The sequence below is a fragment of the Sinohyriopsis cumingii genome, chromosome 19, assembly GCF_028554795.1.
Source record: "Sinohyriopsis cumingii isolate HCF-2022 chromosome 19, ASM2855479v2, whole genome shotgun sequence".
Classification (NCBI taxonomy): domain Eukaryota; kingdom Metazoa; phylum Mollusca; class Bivalvia; order Unionida; family Unionidae; genus Sinohyriopsis; species Sinohyriopsis cumingii.
In genome coordinates, this window is record NC_142979.1 from 64,768,267 (window position 1) to 64,793,610 (window position 25,344).

General features: G+C 32.5%; 1 protein-coding gene across 2 annotated transcripts in view; it reads right to left on the reverse strand.

Moving 5' to 3' along the window:
- LOC149775858 (uncharacterized) overlaps window positions 1-25,344 on the reverse strand; it is a 107,263-nt gene that overhangs the window by 10,226 nt on the left and 71,693 nt on the right. The window contains exons 7-10 of one of the 2 annotated variants that reach the window (XM_089944111.1): window positions 21,817-21,855; window positions 13,764-14,024; window positions 7,707-7,827; window positions 4,952-5,436 (exon numbers count right to left, since the gene is read on the reverse strand). In XM_089944111.1, the coding sequence (XP_089800237.1) occupies window positions 4,952-5,436; window positions 7,707-7,827; window positions 13,764-14,024; window positions 21,817-21,855 (906 nt within the window). The remainder of the gene's footprint in view (window positions 1-4,951; window positions 5,437-7,706; window positions 7,828-13,763; window positions 14,025-21,816; window positions 21,856-25,344) is intronic. The other variant, XM_089944112.1, reaches the window with a different exon arrangement.

Sequence of the window (25,344 nt, forward strand, 5' to 3'; positions counted from 1 at the left end):
TGCCACAGACAAGTAGCATCATGTCCCACCCTGTCACATAATCCTGACACTAGGCTGACCAATACTAATATTAACCTCTTAATGCTGAACCCCAAGCAAGGCAGCTGTTAGTACCATTTTAATAAGTCTTTGGTATGACTCAGCAGGGTTTCAAACCCGCAACCTCGTGCATCTGAGGTGGACACTCTAACCACCAGGCCACCAGAGCGGTCTACATTAAAGTAGATTAGTGTTCAATACCAATGGGTATAACTAATATTATGGGTGTGTCAAATACCAATGTATAACTAATATTATGGATGTGTCCAATACCAGTGGGTATAACTAATATTATGGATGTGTCCAATACCAATGGGTATAACTAATATTATGGGTGTGTCAAATACCAATGTATAACTAATATTATGGATGTGTCCAATACCAATGGGTATAACTAATATTATGGGTGTGTCAAATACCAATGTATAACTAATATTATGGATGTGTCCAATACCAATGGGTATAACTAATATTATGGATGTGTCCAATACCAATGGGTATAACTAATATTATGGATGTGTCCAATACCAATGGGTATAACTAACATTATGGATGTTTCCAATACCAATGGGTATAACTAATATTATTGATATGTCCAATACCAATGGGTATAACTAATATTATGGGTGTGTCCAATACCAATGGGTATAACTAATATTATGGATGTGTCCAATACCAATGGGTATAACTAATATTATGGGTGTGTCCAATACCAATGGGTATAAATAATATTATGGGTGTGTCCAATACCAATGGGTATAACTAATATTATGGATGTGTCCAATACCAATGGGTATAACTAATATTATGGGTGTGTCCAATACCAATGGGTATAACTAATATTATGGATGTGTCCAATACCAATGGGTATAACTAATATTATGGATGTGTCCAATACCAGTGGGTATAACTAATATTATGGATGGGTCCAATACCAGTGGGTATAACTAATATTATGAATGTGTTCAATACTAATGTTATAGATTGTAGATTATGTGTCCAATACCAATGTATAAATAATATTATGTGTGTCCATTACCAATGTATAACTAATATTATAAGTGTGTCCAATACAAATGTATAATTAATATTATGTGTTGAATACCAATGTATAACTAATATTATCTGTGTCCATTGCCAAAGTATGACTAACATTATAGATGTGTCCAATACCAATGAGTATAACTAATATTATGAGTGTATTCAATACTAATGTATAATTAATATTGTGTGTCCAATACCAATATATAAATATTATGTGTGTCCAATATTAATGAATAACTAATATTATGTGTGTCCATTATCAATATATAACTAATATTATGAATGTGCCCAATACCAATGGGTATAACTAATATTATGAGTGCATTCAACACTAATGTATAATTAATATTGTGTGTCGAATAACAATGTATAAATAATATTATGGGTGTGTCCAATACCAATGTATGACTAATATTATGTGTCAAATACCTATGTATAACTAATATTATGGATGTGTCCAATACCAATGGGTATAACTAATATTATGAGTGCATTCAACACTAATGTATAATTAATACTAATGTATAATTAATATTGTGTTTCCAATACCAATGTATAACTAATATCATGTGTGTCCATTACCAATGCATAAATAATATTATGGGTGTGCCCAATACCAATGGGTATAACTAATATTATGAGTATGTTCAATACTAATGTATAATTAATATTATGGGTGGCCAATACCAATGGGTATAACTAACATTTTGGATGTGCCCAATACCAATGGGTATAACTAATGTTATGAGTGTATTCGATACTAATGTATAATTAACAGTGTGTGTCCTATACCAATGTATAACTAATATTATGTGTGTCCATTACCATTGTATAACTAATATTATGTGTGTGTCCAATACCAATGAGTATAACTTAAACTAATATTATGGATGTGCCCAATGCCAATGGCTATAACTAATATTATGAGTGTATTCAATACTAATGTATAATTAATACTGTGTCCAATACCAATGTATAACTCATATTATGTGCATGTCCAATACCAATGGCTATAACTTTAATATTATGGATGTGCCCAATACCAATGTGTATAGCTAATATTATGAGTGTATTCAATACTAATGTATAATTAATATTGTGTGTCCAATACCACTGTATAACTAATATTATAGGTGTGTTGAATATTAATGCATAATTAATATTATGTGTCCAATACCAATGTATAACTTCTACTGTGTGTGTCCACTACCAATGTATAACTAATATTATGTGTGTCCACTACCAATGTACAACTACTATTATGGGTGTCCAATACCAATATATAACTATTAATATGTGTGCATCCATACCATTGTATAACTAACAGTATGAGTGTGTACAATACTAATGTATAACTAGTATAATAGGTGTGTCCAATACTATTGTATAACCATTGTATAATATTATGTGTGTCCAATACCATAGTATAACATACAACTACTATTATGAGTGTGTTCAATACCAATGCATAACTAATATTATGAGCTTCTTCCTTTAACTCATGGTTATTTAAAACTATTGTCTTACCACCAAAGTGCACATATATTGCTCTGTTTGTAGAAGTTAGTTTGTAGAAACCTAAGTATTGATTGCACTCCACGATGCAAAAGTTTGAAAAGAAGACTTGATTCTCCTGATATATAAACATGCACTGTTTTCAGATAGCTGTTTGGGTCAATAATAGGTTTTAGGTCAAGCACAAATTGTTTAATAAATGACACTCAGCAGAGCCACAAAAACATTTCATGACAATTTCTTAATTTATATTTTTTTATGAAAAAGTGTGATACTATAGGTACTGATTAAACAAGATTATTTCACACATCTAAGATTATATATATTTCCCTCAATTTTATTGCTGTTTGAGCAAATCACAGCAAAAATGCTATTCACAAATATGTTGTCATATCTTATCTTTTAGTGTTTTTAATTAAAGTTTTGTTCTGTGTATACAGATTTAAAAGGAAATATCATGTATCATCCTAAATATTCATGACGATTTATGTTATGTGTAATTGTGTGTCTTTCATGTTTGCTTTTTTATAAAAGGAACAATGGGGGTTGAAAGTATGAACCAAAGCTATTTCCACACTTATTCTGTTATGTACATATACTAGTGCAAACAAAACAAAGCCAAATTAGACATGCAGCTATTACTATTATAAAAAGCAAACATTCCTGGTGCATTCATCAATAATGTTTTTGCTCTTTTTGTTTTGATTCTTTGGATTCTTCACAAAATTTGGTCAAGGAACTTGTTCTAATACATAAATTATTGTGCACAATCAATTTTTCTCTGAGTCACAATGACCATGACCTTTGATCTTTTGACCCCATAAATCAATAGGTTTATACTTTAAGCATCATTCCTCCACAAGGTAATGTGGTCATAGAAGTAAAGTTATGTGAAAATCATTTTTCTTCCTTTATTCACATTAGCCATTCACAATGACTGACAAAGGTAAATGTTTGAAAACTGAATATTTTTTTTAAAAAATCAGAAAATATTTGTAATTTTGTCATATACAGTGACCTTGACCTTTGACTTTATATCCCCATATTCAATAGGTTTCTTCGTTACCCAAAAATGCAAGCCATCCACAAGATCAAGGTCTGTAGTTTAGAACTAATGTCATTGTGCAGAAACCATTTTACTTCTTTGTTCATACTAACCCTGACTTTTGACCTTTTGATCCCAAAATCAATTGACTTCTTCATTATTTCAAGGGCATGCCATCCAAAGTTTGGCAATTGTAGACAGTGTAAAACTAAGTTACTGTATGGGAAAAAAGTTAACAAACAGATTTATGTACAGACAAATGGAAAGATGTCATAACAGTATGTCCTTTTGATAGGCACATACTAAAAAGTGGTCTGACTGGAGGTGCTAGTAGCTTATTATCAGCAGGCGTGGGTAGAGATTGTACAACTTTTCAGAAGATTTTTGATGGTTTGAATTTGACAAATCACAAACCTAAATTGAAACACAATTTTGCCCAAGCTCAGTTTAAAAATTCAAGACCAGATCATCATTAAACTGACTGGCAGCATTTACCTACTGATGTTGGAACTGAGCAAGACACAAAAGCTCATCAGCCAAAGTACCAGCATCCATTTCAAGGGAGGTAATATAAGATGTACTGGCTTTGCATCCATAGGGAACTGTGCAGTCTCATTCACCAATCAGAACACTTCAGGGCTTTTCCACCAAATACCTAACTTGGAAAGGCTGGTATTTATTCAAGATTCTTGTGCACTACCAATCCATAAAAATCATAATTATTTTTGTCCTCTCATTTTGTCAGACAGAAAACATTATATTGTTATTATAAACATTTTGCAAGTATCTGACATAAAGAACCTGCTAAAATTTACAAAACAAATGTAAATATAATTGTGTACCCAAACATAAATTATTAAAAAAGTGAAGAAGAGAATGACAAAATATTGTATTTTGATCATGCCAATTACCAGAAAAAATGTATTCATTGAAATATTGAAATAAGATTCTACTAAAAGCATGAAGGTGGAACTAATTGCCCAAATTAAGATGAGGAAAGTTTTCTTAAAAAAAAACAAAGCAAGAACCCCAAAAAGCTGAAACAGAAAACATTTACGAATGTTCTGACCAAGAAAATGTTACCTAAGAAATGGCCTTGTTGAATGTTTTCTGCTGTGTCATTTAGTAAACAATGAATATGTGTATACAGTAGCAGCTACCTTAATCTTTCAAGCCATTTTTACAAACATTGGTGGAAACAGGTCCAGAACATCTTTAGACGTCTCATCCACTTATACCAAGGCAATAAGAACAAGCTTTTAGCCTGTAAAATGTCATCAGTAAAGTTTAATTTGATTGAAAACATACCTGAACCTTTTGGAGATACATGACCATGTCGTGACAAAGGTCTGTCGACTCCCTCTTTATGTTTTGTCTTTTTTTCATCATTTTCATCCCCTAAAATAGAAAGCTTATCAGAGTCTTCTTCTTCATCTTCTTCTTCCTCAGCTTTATTCTCTGTTGCCTCTTTTGGTTGATCTTTTGCATTTGCATCTTCCTCTCTCTGTGTACCTTCCTGTGACCCTGAACTTGTCTGACTCGTTGCTGACCCATTTCTTGACCTTAGAGAGTTTTGTTTTGACCTAGGAGGACTCCAGAGCCCAGTGGCTGCTTGGGCAGAGGATATGCCCACTTTGTGGGACTCTGATTTCTCCTGTTCAGGTTTATTTGGCTTCTTGCTCTTTGAACTCTCAGACTGGTCTGACTGTGACTTCTGTGAAACTTCTGATGAAGGATGTGTCTTTTTATCTGATGTCTGCTGCTTCTGACTGTTATCTTTTGTGGATTCCACACTTTAATAATAATAATAATAATAATAATAATAATAATAATAATGATAATGATAATAATAATAATAAAAGAGGGAAAGATGAAGCATAACAATGATGTTTATGGCATATTGTCAAAGTTCATGTCTTGTACATACGAAGTTCATTTTGTATACATTGTGTCCTTTATGATATTTTGTGCAATAAAGTGATCAACTAATTGATTAGTTGATTATCAACAGCTTTGTCTTTCGCTGTTTAATAAATCAGAATTTTTAACACAGATTTCAAAGTAACCTGCTAACTGACATTCCTAACTTGCTGAAAATCTCAATCACTATAAAGATAGAATATACATGTATTCAATGTACACACTGTATATCTACATGGTATTCCAAATCTGTAATTTCCACTTACTGCCTTAAATCGATATGTCATGACATAGAGAGAACAAGAACAACCACTCAAACACTAGTATTCACTGAAATTAAAGGAAGAATAATAACAAATGATACTAGCATATAAAAATTGGATTTAATACTTAGTCAAATTCAAATTTATTCTCCATTCAACTGAAACTGCTGTTTAAAAATTTAGATGAAAGCAATGTCTCATTTTATAATGAATACTTATCCCAATGAACGACTTAACATTAAAATACTAGAGCATTTGCTTGAAGCACAATTAGTAATGAAGCACAATGTATATTCACTATTTACTGCAGTGTAGTAAGCTAAAACCTTCAGACAAAACCACCATTATACATCATGTCAATCAAGTCTACTGTCTATTGGTTTACATAAATGTCCGTCAGGTAAATAATTTTATAAGTGTTAAATTAAACAAGTCCAGCATTCTCAAGGCTATGGATAATTAGGTCCAATCTTTCATGAATGCTTTTCAGATTTGCTAGCATCTTTGTACCTTAATGTGTACATGACAATGCTTAGTAACTGCACTGAGTAAGGGGCAGTTAGGTCACATGTTTGATTCACACATGGAATGATGACATTATCTGAACTCACAAGGTTCTAAGTTGAATTTGTTCACTGTTAAGCTACTGTGCTAACTCCATGGTTGTCAGAAAGTAACTGAGGGTGCAACTTTATTTTCACTGATTTAAGTAACAGATCATACACATTTACTATAATAACATATTAGCTTAGTATTGTTGGCTGTGTTGGTTCCATTTGACTTTTAGTGTTAATGATTGACTGGTGTTTGATCTGTGCTCATACATGTGGGAGTACTGTTTTTTAATTGGTGAAGTGATGACATTGGTTTTGTTCTTTTGTATTCTTTATTTCAGGTATTTGTAGAGATTCATCCATATAATTAAATACCTTTAAATATGCAAACTTTGACAGTCAAAACCTTGAATTTAACATATTAACCCCTGGAGCTTTTTGTCATTTTTGCCTGAAAATCGAGTAGCAAACACATTTTGAAAGCTATTTCTGAATAGACTTGAAAACACCAAATCCCCGGTCATCTTTCAATAACATACTGCCTAGTGTAAAAGTTGGCCTTTTTTTTCTTTGCTAAATGGAGCCATTATTTTTGTATGGAGACCACTCTTTATTCCAAATGCCCATCTTATCCTACTTTTTGCAAAGGCTCATCTGTCTGTTTGCAGTTCATACCAGTTTGCCTTAGATCTGAGACCAAAAAGTCTAAAATCCGGACACAAAATCGGATTCCAACCACGAGCGAATTTTGGTTTAAAAAAAGTCGGGTCCAAAAAATGAGGTTTTTCTATCTGTATTTTGTAGTGCAACTAGATATTCCAGATTATTTGGTATCAATGTAGAGCTACATCTGTATACCCTTCTATAATACCACCCACTTTAGTGTATCATGCATGACCATGATGCTACAGAGCTCGGCAGTAGGCTACTACCTCCTGCCCATAAAGTCGTCGCTAGGGGTTAATGTGTTAATTATCCAGTAAAATGTTTTTTTTTACAAAACCAGGAGATTGAAATCCATGAAAATATATGATACTACAGTAATTCTAACCCTGATCTAGCAGGACATTATTCCATAATAGATCTGGGTCTACATTGTTCATATGAAATCATAACCATTCCAAATTATTTTGACTTTGACATGGGCCTAATGCCATAGCACATCTATTTCAATACTATTCTTTGATTGTTTTATAGTATACACAGCAAAATGTGATAAAAATGTCACCTCATGTGAAATCTTTGGTAAAAGTCAATTATTCAAGTAACAGATAGACTCTAACAGTGGATTAATGTGAAATGCCTATAAAAAAATCCTTATCAAACCTGTTCACTGATTTTGCTGGACTCATTGGTCTGCTCCATCCAGTTTTACTTGGAATGGGGGCTGTTTTGGGTCGCTTGATATAGTTCATGTACTTCAAATATTCATGAAAGCTATGTACACCTTCAGGAAGAAAAGAAATGCAATGAAATTTGATAAAACCAGTTTTTTGATACACATATCAACATTGTATTGTGACCTATACTTATTCCTTTTTTATACTTTAATTTAAAATACCACCCAACTGTCGACATCAGTCAGATTCTAATGTCCCTGTTCTGACATATTATTGTCAATTCTGAAGTGCCAAGAATCAAATTTAAACTTTTCGTCCTGCAACTATATCCTGCAACATAAAAGAACACAGTAATTTGGTTAATACAGCAATCATTCTATTATATCCAGTCTAGTTCCAACTGAAAAATGTTGTTTTGAAATAAACCAGTAACATGCTAGACTTGCAATTAGTGGAATATGGGTTTAAATCCTGCCCTTACCAGCCTAGGTTGACCTCCATGGTGTGACTAAAGAAAAGATACGGTGTGACTCCACTAAAGCATGCTTTGCTATAACATAAATTCGGATGTAACATGGTTGTGTCATGGCTCCCAAGATTTCATGTACATGTACTTTTCTCATATGAAATTTTTGTCTCCCTTTCATAAAAGTGTGAAAAGTAATGTGTAAAAAGTCTATCATTTTTGGGGAAGAGAGAATTCTAATATAAGAAGATCATGCCGTGGCTCCTGTAATATCATATACATGTATTTATCTCATACATGAAAACATATTTTTCTTCATAAAAGTACCAAATATAATGATTAAAAAGTTTATTTGGGGATCATGCTGGGCTTCACCAATGTCAAAAATTGTGATTTATTTTCCTTACTGGCAACAAAATACCACCCCCACCCCCACCCCCCCACCCCACCCCCGCCAGAAATTGTTGGCTGTTTAAACTTGTATGTGTAACTTGGGTTTGGAGTGAAGAAATTCAGAGGCACCATAAAAGGAAGCCACAAGCTTGATATGAAATGCACTGGAATTTATATATTTTAGATAAACAAATTCATTGTTCATATTGACTAACCACCTCAACAGTGCATAGTTGTATCATAATCCGCTTATTCTGACATTTGGCCTGAGTACTGTATGCTGTAAGATTTCAGCATTTTGTTTTTTTAAACATCTCTGGTAGCGGAGATAAGCTGGACAAGGTACTATCTTGTAATGGATCTTTCAGATGAAATAGTGTCAGATTATAGGTTGCATGCTAGTAATTAATATATTTATTTTCACTGACCCTACTGAATGGATGGTAAGTAAAATTCATCTTCTTTTTGCTCATTGAATTAAATCCTTCTGAACACTCATATTTTCTGTGGTAATCCCTGTCAGAATAGAACAAATGTGTATTCATCGTCTGTTGGCCTTTTTTTTTTATAAATTCTGATGCATGCCTGAAAGGTAGTATTATTCAGCCACCAGAAATGTCACCAAAAAAATAAAATACCCAAACAAAAACGGAGATCTACTTGTTTGTCTGTTTGCTACTGGGACTAGGTACAGTTGTCCAACCTTTGAAAAAAGAAAAAGTAACAATTCACCAAACGACAGCTAATTCCTTTTGTTTTTAAAATGTACCCAGAAAAAATAGTTTTGGTGAAACTTCAAAGAAAACTGATCACTTCTGAAGCACTGATCTTTCTGTATAAATACTAAGCAAATAAGGAAAAAACATCAGTCTCAATCAATGCTCTATAGTTATTTGACATTGCAACCTCAGTGAGAGACATACATCTGTTTGGTCCTCCAAAGCTGTCCTTTACCAATAGCTTCAATAACACATGTACAATTCACCAAAGAAAGACAACTACAATTTTCAATAAAAATAAATAACCTTTCATCAAAGGAAGTTAACACTGAATTTAAATAAAAGCAATGGAATCTGATAGATTGTTGCATTTACCAAAGTGACTGGAACACGATTATTTTATCATGAAAGGTTCCTTTCTGCAGGAAAAAAAAGTATTCTTATGGTAGCTACTAATGACCGAATAATATGCCGTCAAGTGAAGATGGGGTGGTATCTTGCAAAGATTTCATTTAACTTATTAATTTGTTGAAGTTTTCAATTCCTATCAACAGCCTCATACGTTCTGTAGTCTCATCCAGCTGACCGAAATCTAGGCCAATTTAAGTACATGTACATGTAGCATGTAAACAGCTACAGCCATGTGCTACCTGCAACAAGTGCAGTGAATTGTTAAGTGACAATCCGATATATTTCAAAATGAGAACTATCATTTGTTGTAATATATACGTTATTTGTGTTTTCTAACGGGATGTGTGTATGTGTGATTTGGATTTTTAATGTAGCTTTAACAATTTTTCAGTCCCACCCAGTCACATTATCCTGACAACTGGCCAACCAGTCCTAACACTAACCTCTTTATGCTGAATGCAAAGTGAGGCAGCTGTTAGTACCATTTTTATAAGTCTTTGGTATGACTTGGCTGAGGATCTAACCCACGACCTCCCGTATCCAAAGCAGATGCTCTAACCACTAGGCCTCTGGAGCAGTACATAATTTATATGAAGTTTATAACATGTGATCTTTACTTGAATTCATGGATTTATTATATACAAGTACAGTACTTAATGGATTATGGATTGTACTATACAAATTTAACTTGTCTATATACATGTGTTTTTTTAGACTAGCTTGCCTTCATTTAATCAAAATCACATATTTTTGCTCCTGCTTTTATTACCCACCCCATCTGTCATAATTTAGGAAAATGCATCATTTTCATCAGTTAACTGACTTGGTTGGTCATAACAGTTTGGTTTATAACACGTAAGGTTCTATGGACACCAACTACCGTATTATAGAGGGGTCACACTGTACTTGACTCCCACTGCCATTATGCTTAATGACTGTCATTGCCATTGTACTTAATGACTCCCATAGCTCTTGCAGTTAATAAATCCCATTGCGGAGCCCCGAGTGGCTGAGTGGTCTAAAGCACTCTCCATTACGGATCACTGCCATCTCACCTCTGTCTGTGCCGGTTCAAGTCTCGGATTCAGCCAATGTGGGTATGTGAGAAAGCTGGCCAGTAGCTTCTTGTGGTCAGTGGTTCTTTCTGGGTCTTCCTGGGTTTTTCCGCCACCATTAATACTGGCCGCCATGTACAGCCTATCGTGTGCTGAAAAATGGCGTTAAACCCCACAACAACAACAACAACATTAACAACAGCAACAAATTCCATTGCCTTAGCACGCAGTGAACTGTTCCAAGAATAAAGATGTATTAGCCTAATAAAATAATAGCCTAGACAACAACATAAATCAATACAGTATAAATGTACTTGTTTATAAATTAATGTGACTAATATAAAACTGTGAAATATATGTGAATTAAAAGAATTTCAAGCAAGGAGGATATCCTTGCAATAAATGATACACTCTGTAAATAAACTGACTAGCGTAAAATTGTGAAATATATGTGAAAGGACTTCAAGCATGGAGAATATCATTGTTATACATGATACACTCTCTAAACAAATTAGGAGTTGTGTCGTAATTCAAATTCAAAATTTCTATCAAAAAAGGATTTATAGGATTGGTGTTTGGTTTAAATATTCCTTCGTGTGTTACATGCTAGTAGACCCAACTTAACCAATCAATAAATTAGATTCAAGCATAAAATTTTCACATACTACTTCAACACTGCATATTTCACACAAATTTTCTGTAAAAATTTCAATCAATTATTTTGCCATAAATTATAGGTAATTCTAACAAGAGGTGTAGGTGGGTATGATATCACTCACTTGTTTGATATCTGCTTAACGGCTAAAAGAAAGAGAAGCAGAGTTAGCGGGCTTGCTTTCCATACAAATTCCATGTAATGCTGCTGACTGCATTTGTTATGTTTCAGATTTCTCTAGATTTTATAATTTCATGCATTTTGATGGCAGTATCAGTATTATCTGTCCAACATTAAAAAAGGCATCAACTGTGTAAACCTTTATCTATTTTTAGTAAACATAGCCGTATTTGATAGTACATCAGCATCATTTATATAAATCAGAAAATACTTCAAGCTAGGATTCTTTTTGACAAATTTGGTCAAATTTTGAAAAGCTACTTGGAAGAAGATTTTAAAAATGTTCTATTTTTAGTAGCAGTAGCTCTATTTGATGGCAGATTAGCATCATTTGTATAAATTTAAAAGTCATTCATGACATAAATATTTCTGTCAAATGTGGTCAAATTCTGCTGATGTGATTTTTGAAAGATACTAATCTATTTTGCATTAGCAGTAATAGCATACATATCTGATGACATATCATTGTCTTTTGTACAAAACCCTTCATGCCAGCATGCTTTAATTCTGTCAAATTAAAATTGTTTGGCAGTTTATGACAAGAAGCCATTTAATGGTGTTTCTATTTCTAGTACTGGTGGCCATATTTGACAAACAGGCATCATTTGAACAGATATCTAATTAGTGGTCTTTGAGAAGCTATTTGAAGGTTTTCCTACTTTTATAGCAATGCTAGTGAAAATCCTGCATGATGGATTGGCATCTATTGCAAAAATGGTCAAGCATTTTTTAATAAGAAAATGTAAATATCAAAATTTGTGAATGAACAATGTACAATAGATAAGGGACTGTAGCATCAGCTCATGAATGGCCTACAGCCAGTTGAGATAATAAAATTACCATTTCCAGTTAATTCTTACAGAAATCTACAAATGTTTCCTAACATAAATGTTTAAGGTACAAAATATAATTAGGCTTTATAGCTGGTGTACCAAAAAATGATAAGGTACAAACATTAATGACAATATGGTTTATTGGATTATTATTACTTATGTTGTAACAAGCATAAATATATACTTTATCAAAAGAAGTAGACTTGTACTCTATTCAACTTGAGTACATATTAAACTAATAATTCTTAACTTGTTCCACACAATTTTTTATGCAATCATATTTGAAGACAAAACAATGGCTTGTACTGCAGCTTGTAAAGACTATTCTGTTGGAAACATAAGTCAGTGTAATGTGTTATGTACTTTTGTTGGAAACATAAGTCAGTGTAATGTGTTATGTACTTTTGTTTATGCCAAATATTCAAGTCTCAAAACTGAAGTTGAGGATAAAATTAACAGAGTATTATTTTAAAATTAGAGAATTTTCAAAAACTCGTGATCTTTTCATGGACTACAAAGAAACCCTTGTCATTTCAGTCTGAACCTGAACAAACCACCCCCTCTCAAACTCCAATCACCTTAGCAAAATAGTGTTTCTGACCTGATTTTGAGTTTATTATATAAGAAAAATAATACAGTTTTCTACAATAAAACAGTTATCCAAGTACAATACAAATGTTTAACGCAAAGATGAAGTCTTTTGATTATATATGTCAATGAGAAAATACAAATACTTTATTTATCCATGTACAATGTACACTCTAAGAACTGCACAAATCTGTTGTTGTAAAATGTGCCTCTGATGACAGTCTTTGCTGCTTAATTGAAATCATAAATGGAACAAGCATCATACACCAAGTTCTGCCATCATATACAGCACCTGCAGATCTGTGCCATCTGACTGAAATCCTAAATGAAACAAACATCACAGAACAGATCTGCCAAAATAATATACATTACCTTCAAATCAGTCTGTACTAAGTGGACTAAGTCTGTACTAATCAGAGACCTGGCAGAGCATCACACACAGCAACTGCAGATCACAGTCTGTGCAGTTTGATTGAAATCATAAATGGAATGAACATCATAGGCTCCCGTCTGCCATCACATACATCACTGTAAGCACGTGATGGCAGAATTTAGTCTATACTGCTCAAAGGCCAATTAAGTGGTATTGGCCCCACCCATTCCAACACATGCCTTTCCAGTAAGAATTGCTTACTTTTCAGAGTAAAAACAGAGATGTACTAATTTGTAGCAAAATAAACCACCCATTTCAAAATCTAACCCTCATAGAACAAAGTAATAGCTCATGCACAATTTGCTGATACCTCTGCTGTTTTGTTCCAGTAGCCGTAAATACTGGTCCTTCTTCAGGGCCATTAAGTTTTTGGCACTGTAAATTCTCTCCATGCTCCACAGGTACAGTTTTTCTCCAGGTGCCATTTCCGGGTAGTTGAAAATCATGCTGTTCCTTGGTGGATGAAATCTGCGTCGACGTAGTATGGGTGATGACATCCCTGTTGAGAACTCTGGTGGGTCAGTGGGCACTTTACAAGATGTGTGTCGCTTTGGATTAACTGCAGATTTAGCTGTGGAAATAAAGATGTTTTTAAGATATGATGATAAGTGACATTCCAAGTTTAATTATTAAAACTTTTGTTTTGAATAGCATGGAAAATGACTATTTGTATCCAATACCATCCTGTCTTTAATTTGTCTTTGGAATCCTACTATTTTTAACAAGTACCATACTCTGTATAACTTTTCATCTCCTTTTCCATATACAATTTCCAGTGACAACGATAATTATTGAATGTCTTTTAACTTTTTGTGCTGAGAACTTTTTTTTACTCAAAGACTGTTTGAGTAAACTGAAAAATTGGAAATATCAGTAACGATTTTACTATAACTATTGATGCAATAAACAAATGATTCAAGAGAGTCTAAAATCACTTACCTGGCTGAGAGTTACCACAAAACCAAATGTCAGTTAGCTAAGATAATCAAGTCATTATGCTTTCTGATATTGAAAGGCTTTTTGCTGGATTTTTTTTTGTAATGGCAGCCTTACTGAATATGAGACTGGCATCATCTTTGCAACTTAAACGACCTTGTATTAGGAAACTGTCTCTCATTTTTGGTCAAATCCTGTTGGCTGGTTTTTGAGGAGTAGTTGTGAAAAGTTTGCTTCCTAATTTCTGTATTATTGGCCATATTCAATAGTGAACATCCAGGATTTTTTTTTTTTTAAAGGACATCCTGCTAATATGCTTTTTGTCAAATTTCTTCATTTCTTCTAATTCCATTTCACAGTTTTTGAGAAGTCATTGAAAGGTTTTTCTATATTTAGTTTTTCTATATTTATATTTAATTAAATTCTCATTAACAGTATTTATCAATTATTTGGATTGATTTTCAAATTTAGCAATGTCAGCAATATTTGATGATGGTTTGGCATCATTTGTATAAAGATGAAAGGTCTTTATGCAAGAATGATTTTGGTCAATGCTGGTAAAATTCTTCACAGCAGTTTTGTTTAGAAGAAATCCTTTAAAAAAAATTCAAATAATGTTTAGTAATGGTTACCATATTTGATGACAGATTGGAAACATTTTTATATATTTTAAAGGTCTTTAGTCCAGAAAGTTCTCTGCTAAGATAAATATGGTCCAGAGGTTTTTGAGAAGAGAAAATAACAGTTGATGATGGACAAACAATGACAGACAATGGATAAAGCAGTCCATAACAAAAGCTTACTTGACCCTATGGCCTGGTGAGATAAAATATTTATAAAAAGTGTACCAAAATTACAAAGAGAGTATTATATAATGATACAGGAGCACCAAGATTGTTATATGCTGTTCTAGACTTGTATCACTTAGAGAAATAGCATGATTGTCATCATATGCTTTGTGTATATGATTGTATAAAATATATCCAACTAAAACGATGTTATAACTATATTGTCATTTGACTGCACAGACACAGCATTCTGGGAAAGCATAGTTTTTCAAACAAATTGACTAAAGATAAATTTCCAAATTTTTTCATGCATTCATATTAAGCAAAACAATTTAATTTTAAGCAAATTTAATCTTAATCTGACAATTTCCAGATGTTCCATTCAAATGTGAAATGATACTACTTGATCATTATGAGAACAATTGCTCAGGCTGAGCCACATAAACAAATACAACCTTTATTTTTGGTCACTAAGCCATTTAATGCATTCTTAAATCAACAAATAATGTCTTGATGACTGAGACTCAGTCTGGAATTGCAAGTTTGTGGTTTGACATGTACACCACATAGCACATTGACTTTCATAAAATGTAACTAGTTCCTATGCAGAGAGTAAAATACCTGCTTAAATACATTTTTATCCAGAACTTGGAGAGACTAAATCTGTGATAGTTAAATGTGCCTTTAGATCACCGCTTAAAGATTTCAAGCAAACAGCAGAAACTCAAATCTGCCAGCACATGACACAATGGCAAATGATCTGTTGTCCATAGTTTGGTGTATCTTATGCATTGGTATATAGGTCACAAATTACTTTTACATCTTAAATAGACAATTCCAAATTACTTCCCTGATGTAATACTCCCAGTTACCTATGAGCCTTATACTCAACAAGTAACAACTCTGTGTAGTACAACTAGTAACAACAACTCTGTGTAGTACCACTAGTAACAACAATTTTGTGTAGTACCACTAGTAACAACAACTCTGTGTAGTACCACTAGTAACAACAATTTTGTGTAGTACCACTAGTAACAACAACTCTGTGTAGTACCACTAGTAACAACAACTCTGTGTAGTACCAGTAGTAACAACAACTCTGTGTAGTACCAATAGTAACAACAACTCTGTGTAGTACCACTAGTAACAACAACTCTATATAGTACCACTAGTAACAACAACTCTGTGTAGTACTACTAGCTACAGACTTGTCATGAATATCAGTCCTTGTTCAATGCTGACAACCAATTTGTAGTCAGTGCTAAAAAGAAGAATCAGGTTGAGAATACAAATATTTGCTGTTTCAAAAATCATCTACATGTATTACAGAAGTGACACATCAAAGTCCTTGACCATTTTGTAATTTTACCAATGTAAACTATTATGATGACAGGCACCTTTAGCTGATCATGAGATCCAGTAAAAAATTATTTTCTCAGAAGGACATCAATACTACTTTTCTTGAAAGCGGATTTTCTGACCTGGGAACTATATATGCAAAATAAGCAACCATTAGCTTTTGGAAGAAAAAAAGTTTCATAGTTTTACATATTTTGAACATAAGAATACTTTTTTTTCTGCATTCAGGTCCTTTCATAACAGCTGTAAATATAATTGTATTGAGTACAAATTATTTTAATAATTATATGTCAGTGACTAACATATTTTATATGTATCAAATGTTCATAATAATATTTCATCAACACATGTTAACAAGGGTCATCTAGAAATGGCATAACCACCTCCCCCATCCCATGGTTATGTAAAGGACTCCTTCTCAAAGTACTGTACGAGCCAGCATTGTCAATTTTGTATACTACTTCTGCTAATACCATACGGTTCAACAATTTCAATGTTCATACTACTTCTACCAGTACCTATGTCCATGACACATGACACATTGAAAATATAAAGACAGTGGCTGGCAACCAAGATCTACTCACTTAGAGCTGACCTGTAATCCTCTGCCACAAATAAAAATTAAAAAAATTAATTGCCATTCTCTGAAATGACATATAGTTACTGTTCATGCTGATTAATGATATTTATGATGATATTTATAATGATATTATATCCTCTCTCAGGAGTGCAAAGTGAGACTGATCTTTCTTAAATATGAAGTCTGTCAAACAGAAGGGTTCTGTTGTTAATTTTGTAGACCTTAGTATCTCCATACAAAAATAAAGACAAACATTTAATATGCATTATAAATCTTTGCTACTTGGTCCCCTGGACCAAACACAGAAAGCTATATCATCCTTTTTACTGTTACCTCATACACATCAACAGTGCAAAGATAACCCATTATAAAGCTTTATGACTGAATAAAGGGCTGGTCATTACTGTTCTTGAGATTAAATTGCCTTCTACTGTACATTTTTAGTTCAGTTGTATTTACCCATATGCATGCAAATAAATGTCCATGTTATTTGGTTCAAATTACTAGTAAAACAAGCAGAACAGACTCCTGATCTTCTAGCATAATGTAATGATCAGAGACAGACTAGGGTATATGTTATTTGGTTAAAATCATCAAAAGAACAAGAAAATAGACTCCTGGTTTCTCATCATGATAAACAAGTAGATCAGTGTGCATGCTATTTAGTTGGTAAAAAAAATAACTATTAGAACAAGCAGAATAGCCCTTGATCTGCCAGCATAGTGTACAGTCAGTTCAGTATCTATGTATTTAGTTAACACACTAGCACAACAAGCATGATCACACTCCTGATCTGCCAGCATAATATACAGGCAGGTATACATTAAATGTTATTTGGTTCAAATCACTAGTAGAACAGAGAATGCTAATTCTAGCTAAGATCAGAGTCTATGTTATTTGGTTAACACACTAGTACAACAAGCATGATCACACTCCTGATCTGCCATCATAATGTACACGCAGACATGTACTAAGCTACTTGGTTCCAATCACCAGTATAACAAAGAACACTAAGTCTAGCTAATATCCAAGTTTTCACTTGCTAATTTGACAAGGGGCAAAACTTGATTCATATCTATGAAATTAGGAGGAACTGTGTATACAGTGAAATATGGATTGGGTGTGTGTGTATTATTTTATAGTAAAGTATCTTGCATGTTCCTGTGAGTGATCTTAGGCTATATATGGGAAGACTTAGTTTAAAATGAACCTCTTGGAACACCAAACATGTCTTCATTTTGTCCATAATTCATTATATCCATATTATAATAAACTACTCTATATACTCACTTATTTGTCCAGTCCCACTGCAAACAACAAAGACCCTAATCTGCTGATGCATAATGTACAGCACATCAGGTTCTATGTTGTTTGCTTTACTGACTACTCCTAACAAACTACACAGACACAGAACTGCTGATACATTATGCTACAGGAGATCAGGGTCCATGCAGTTTGCAGTTGAATTTAATTTATAAGCAAGTACATATGGTATATACAGCACTTCATACTAATTGTGTATCTATGTTAATTTATATTGAGAATTTTACTGTATGCACATTGTCATCATTAATCACTAAAACTGCTGTTCTTTTAAAATAAAATATTTTCTCTGTTGATTGACATTTATTTTAATAATTTACTTTGTACAACTTTGCAGTATTCTGTACCATTAATGAGTTACTTATCAATACTTTCAATCAACGCCTTTTTCGTGGGACACCAATTTTCAGAGAAAAGGCCAATTTATGATATATACACACATTTATGGTTTTATACAGTAGTTATAACTGCAGATTCCAAAGTTTAACATAACTTTATGGAGTGCAAAAGGGATATTACACAAGTCACCATGAACACGAAAGCCATAATCTATTGAAAATTAAGTACATGTTGTTAAATTATTCTTAAAATACATCTGCTCTTAAAAAAGCTGATAATTGTTAATCTAATCTGGATTGGACCTTCAACAATAAAACAAATTTAATGTTTCGGTTTCTTTGCATTTCTTTTCAATGCATTTTATACAACTGTTGTTCAATCCAGGGCAAACAATAGCCAACCAAAGACATTAAAATTAGTTTATAACTCAAAATTGATAAATGAATTAATTTACATACATAATTAATTGCAAATCAATAAAGTCAGTCACACAACAAAAGGCTGTTGCATCTGTTGTGCACTGCTTTAAAACAAACAAAAAATCAAACAACACTACCTTTCTGCATAATGTGGTTGGACATGTTGTCAGATGATTAATCAACCAGCAGCTGAAAATCAATTAGTTCTTTGTCCAGAAAACAATAACTTTATCCCTATTGTCTATCCCTATTTAAATGGTATTTTGTGTATGCGTGAGTGTTTGTATAAGTGTTGTACAAGTCCATGCAAGTTTATTTGCTGGGAATTAAGTATTTAGTTTTGAAAGGAAAATAACAGAAGAAATTCTAAAGGTTTTAAATTTATAGAGGCACCATTTAGTGACCTTTTAATATTACACATGCATACCAATATATTATTGTGCTAAATCTTTACTTCTGCTGTTTGCTTAACTTTCTCGCACTGAATTCAGACAGTATTGATCTATGCTGGGATAATGAAAAATTATGCTTCTTTGTGGATATTTTTCAAGGAATTATTATGGATTCACTGTTATGGATGCAATGACATCAGTCTGTGAGAAGACGTGCTTTAACTGTTCATGCCATTTTATTGCCAATTTCTTAAACATGTGCATACAACATATATGTTCCTCTGCAGAAAATTAAACACCAAATATGTAATCACTGCATTTCCACTATTTCTCATTCAACATGAATCAATTTAAGCTGAAAACAGCTTTAATGAAGCTCGTAGTTTTGTGCAGAAGACAACTCAGTAACATCCTGTGCCTTCTTGTATAGCCTGAGGATGCACAATTGCACCATTTTCTTCATTTAACTGTCTTGTCTCATTATTACACAATACATTAGATAACACAAAGGAACTCTGCAAACCCTGACTGTTCTAATATAGATGGGTTTTCTGGATGTGAAATGTTTCATTTACTGTAGTACTATAAGAGACTCATTGTTATTCAGGTCCAAATCTACCATGACATAACACACCAGCAGATCTTGGCTTGTTGTTATCATTTAGAGTCAACTTATATGTAAGAATATGCATTACATCTATATTTATGCTCCAAACATGTATACATCATGCTCATACTTTCTATGTATGTACACTTTCTCCTCTCTGAGTGACTGAGATAATTTATATCACTCCGTATTTTTTATTACATTATCATATCTTTTTAGATAGAATCCCTCTTTTCTACACTTTGTTATACTTTATTTTAAAAAGCTAATATAAAGTACATTGTGGACCATGATACAAACAAATAATACATAAATATAATCATATAATGCCCTGATATAATCACATACTGTAATAATACCCGGATAGATTCATATACTGTAATACCCAGACATGATCATATACTGTAATACCCAGACACGATCATATACTGTAATACCTGGATACAATCATACACTGTAATACCCAGATACAATCATACACTGTAATACCCAGATACAATCATATATTGTAATACCCAGACACAATCATATACTGTAATATCCAGACACATTCATATACTGTAACACCCAGATACAATCATATATTGTAATACCCAGACACAATCATATATTGTAATATCCAGACACAATCATATATTGTAATACCCAGACACAATCATATATTGTAATACCCAAACACAATCATGTACTGTAATATCCATATACAATCATATATTGTAATACCAGATACAATCATACACTGTAAAACCCAGACACAATCATACACTGTAATACCCAGATACAATGATATACTGTAATACCCAGATACAATCATAAACTGCAATACCAAAATATAATCAAGCACTACCCAGATATAATCATACACTACGCAGATATAATCATATAACCACTTATTTAAATACTCTGATGAATAACTGTTTTTGCAAAACTATGAATAATGATACCCTCAAAAAATAAATCAATTCACATAGTATTATAAATTATCATAGAGTTGGAAATTAACATGCAATAACTTAAACATCTATAACGACAACTGGGGCATAAGTTAAACATTGTATTTGACATTTTAGATTGTTTTTAATTTCTAAACTTTTACTTTATATTAAAATTTTAAGTATAAGAATAGTCTATAAAGAACGAAAGCATCACCTTTCTTGGACATCATCAGTGTGCCAATGTGATGTGTTAATAATTAAAAATTCATAATCAAATTTAATAATTATTAGTATGCAAAAGTAATGTGTTAATGAAATTCATTATCAAATTTACTGGAGAGCATTAGTATGCCAAAGTAATGTGTTAATGAAATTTATTATCAAATTTACTGGAGATCATTAGTATGCCAAAGTAATGTGTTAATGAAATTCATTATCAAATTTACTGGAGATCATTAGTATGCCAAAGTAATGTGTTAATGAAATTCATTATCAAATTTGCTAGAGATCATTAGTATGCCAAAGTAATGTGTTAATGAAATTCATTATCAAATTTACTGGAGATCATTAGTATGCCTAAGTAATGTGTTAATGAAATTCATTATCAAATTTGATCAACATTAGTATGCAAAAAGTGCTACATATTTCTGAAATGTGTTTAACAAAATCTTATTAAAAATAATACCAGATCTATATGAGGAAAAGGACTTCACTGAAGTTGTATCTGCAAAATTAAGATTATAATTAAAACATAGATTGCAATGATTAATGGGATCATATTAAAAACAAACATAAATTCACATAATTCTCTGATGACAAGACAAGGCCTGATGATAACCCCATCCCTCACTATTACCATATGTACTGATTTATAAGTTGTGTCCAACTGCAAACTGCAGAGAAGCAAATCTGTCATCGCATAATGCACTGGCAGATCTAAGTCTATCCAGTTTGTTAGGAGTAATCAGTTGAACAAACAAAATAATCCTGATCTGCAGGTGCATTATGTGATTGCACATCAGGGTCTATTTTGTTTGCAGTTGGACTCAACTTATAAGTGAGTATATATTATAAATTGTTTCAAAATTTTATGAAAAAGCATCATACAATAATAAGCTCAACCTACCCAATTTTCATCAAAATTATAAGGTAGCTCATCCTTTGTGCTAATTATTGGAAGAATATGGGATGACTTATTAACTCTTTAGGCTCGAGTCATAACAGCCTAACAACACCTCTCCCTTGATAACTCACTCACAAAAGGGACCCAAAACATAGATCGCAGTTATGTGAGAGGGTGCAAGTTACCAAAGGACCTCTGAAAACTTAAAGACATCAACAGTGGCAAGTGGGGGGTTTAAGTGGTTGAATACTAGCTGAATAATTATGCTTGGAACAATTGTCAATTAATAGCTTTTTCTCATAAAATTCATAGCTTTTCTTTAAAAAAATTTCTTAGTTGTAATATATCCAATCTCTGAAAGAATGTTTAAAACATTACTAAAAGTGGTTTCAACATACAACTGATGTGTACTAGTAAAAACATTTTGTATTACATTACTGCTTTTAGTATGTGAGTTTGGATGCACTCTAGTGTTACTGTAGATTCAGAATAAAACAAGATATTTTATTTAAAAAGAGAGTGAAATTAATTTTGAGAAACAAAAATGTTAAAACTTGACATTTTTTAATTTTATTAGTGAAATACTAATGCTATGATTTCATTGCAAGTTATAGAAAAACTTTTTGCTCATCCCTGAGCAAACCTCAGAGTGCCAAATTAGGAATTTTAAGTTCAGTGTAAACTTCAAACTGGCTTTTCCATAATGAACCTTATCTATGAAACTAAGTTTTATCATGTATTTAGTAGGCTTTGTTTGTTGGTTCTGTTGCTATTATTTATTACAATTATTAATGAGTATGATAAACCACTCATTAATATTAGATACTTTAATTACGTTACATATACTTTCAGGTTCAAATAGCTAACTTATATGAGCTGACATAACACTTGACCCTGGCTGCTAGCTCTCATGCAGGTAGGATTTGCATGCCTTTTAACTGCTTCTTTTATTGATTTGATACAAAAGACTAATTGCAATGATAACACAATGCAAGCCAAATTTTAATTAATTATAACAATATAACAAACACTTATTAAGTCAGAGATCAAAACACAGCAGGTACTTCATTAGATTTTCAAAGAAATGTTTGCTGGCATTGCTCTGACAGTAGAGTGATGTTTTTCTCATTTGAACAAAAGATGGCATATCAGATTATGATGATTAAACTAAAACTGAATTAAAAAATGGAACTAAAACATAATCTCACCTGACAAAAGTTACTTAATTAGTACTTATTTCTGAAACTATTTCCAGTAGTAGGCCATTAATTACTTTTTAATTGATCAATATTTTTGTTTTATATTGTTGTTTATAGAGTATCAAGAAAAATATCTTTTACCAAGAAAACCTAACAAAATAAGTGATTTCTTATTAAAATGTGCAAATTGCATGATGTAGATTCTAACACTAACTGCCATTTTCAACAATAAAACTATCGATATATTAAGGTTCCATTTACCAATTGTTATTTAAATTTTCTTTACACTTAACAAATAGAGGCCAATTCTGTTTGCATTTTAGAGAAAAAAACAGGATCCATGCCTGACCCTTCATTAGCGTAATGTATCAAGGAAGAGGTGTAATGGCCATTCCAGTTTACTACAATAAAAGTGCTTAACCAAATTGAAAATAATAATTATAAACCTTGACAAAACTAAAGCTCTATTATTTTGAGCTATGAGTTATATTTTCCTTAGGTTTAACACATACTGAACTTGACAACACTAGAACTGTCAAACTTTTAAAACAGCTGTGAAAAAAGACCATATTCAAACAGATGCATATGCATGTAACCTAACACAAAATATACTACACTGGTCCAAGACTAAATATACTATAATGGTCCTAGCACTAAATATGCTACAATGGGCCTAACACTAAATATGCTTCAGTGTCTTAGTACTAAATATGCTACAATGGGCCTAACGCTAAATATGCTTCAGTGTCTTAGTACTAAATATGCTACAATGGGCCTAACGCTAAATATGCTTCAGTGTCTTAGTACTAAATATGCTACAAATTGTCCTAACATTAAATATGCTACAATGGTCCCATATTCTGTAAGACCCTTATATAAGAGACCATTAAATCATGCATCCAAGTCTGTATTTTTACCATTTTGTTCCCAATCACCAGATGCCTTTACTCTTGTATTGTAAATATCTTATCATTTCAGAAGAAAGGGTCTGTAGACAAATTTGTAGCAACCCTAGTAAACCAACAAAACCTATATTCTGCCAACCCACTCGTTAATAGGTCAGTCTTCTGAAAAACTTTATTGATATATAATGTTCAGGTGTTATCCTAATTCAGACATAACATTAAATATAAAATGGACAAGTGCAATGCTGCATCCAAGTTTATGTGTAAAAACTGGCAGTAACACTAAATTATAAATACATACCTTTTACAGGTTTAGAGGCCATGTTTGTGATCTACCTATCCATGAATTTTCAGCACCTGTTATACACACAGTACTTATTAACAAGCTCTTCTGTCCAGCAGACTGTGCCTGGTGTTCAATTCACAATCTAACCTGACTGTTTAATGTTTATATTGACAGATTCTACCTGTACAAATAGTCATGTCATGGCTAAGTGAGTTTTCCAATGTACCATTTACGTTTGATCCCATAATCAACCATTTATGAGATATCAATATAGGGTTTAAAAGATAATGCATTTTCTGTAGTCTATTGGGTATGGCCAATAGCGTGAAGGTATAATTCTATTGAACCTGTGGCATTTATTCAAAGATCTCATACACAGAAGGTACTTAGATTTGAATAGACTTTTAGTAAACATTGCTTACCTTAATTTTAACACCCATTAGCGCTAAAGTAAGCCAAATGGTCAAATTACCACAATTTCTCTCATAGAAAATGCATGCTTGATGCTAATTTCATCAACAAATTTTTTTAACCAGTGAACTTTTTTAACCATCTTTGTCCTGTGATAGACACATAACTTTTTAACAATTACAATGCTATGTCTACATAATGTATTATGCACCTGCCAATCTGGGTCTGTACAATGTTATACATAAGTAAACATTATAATGAAATATTGCTTATCACAACCATAATCACA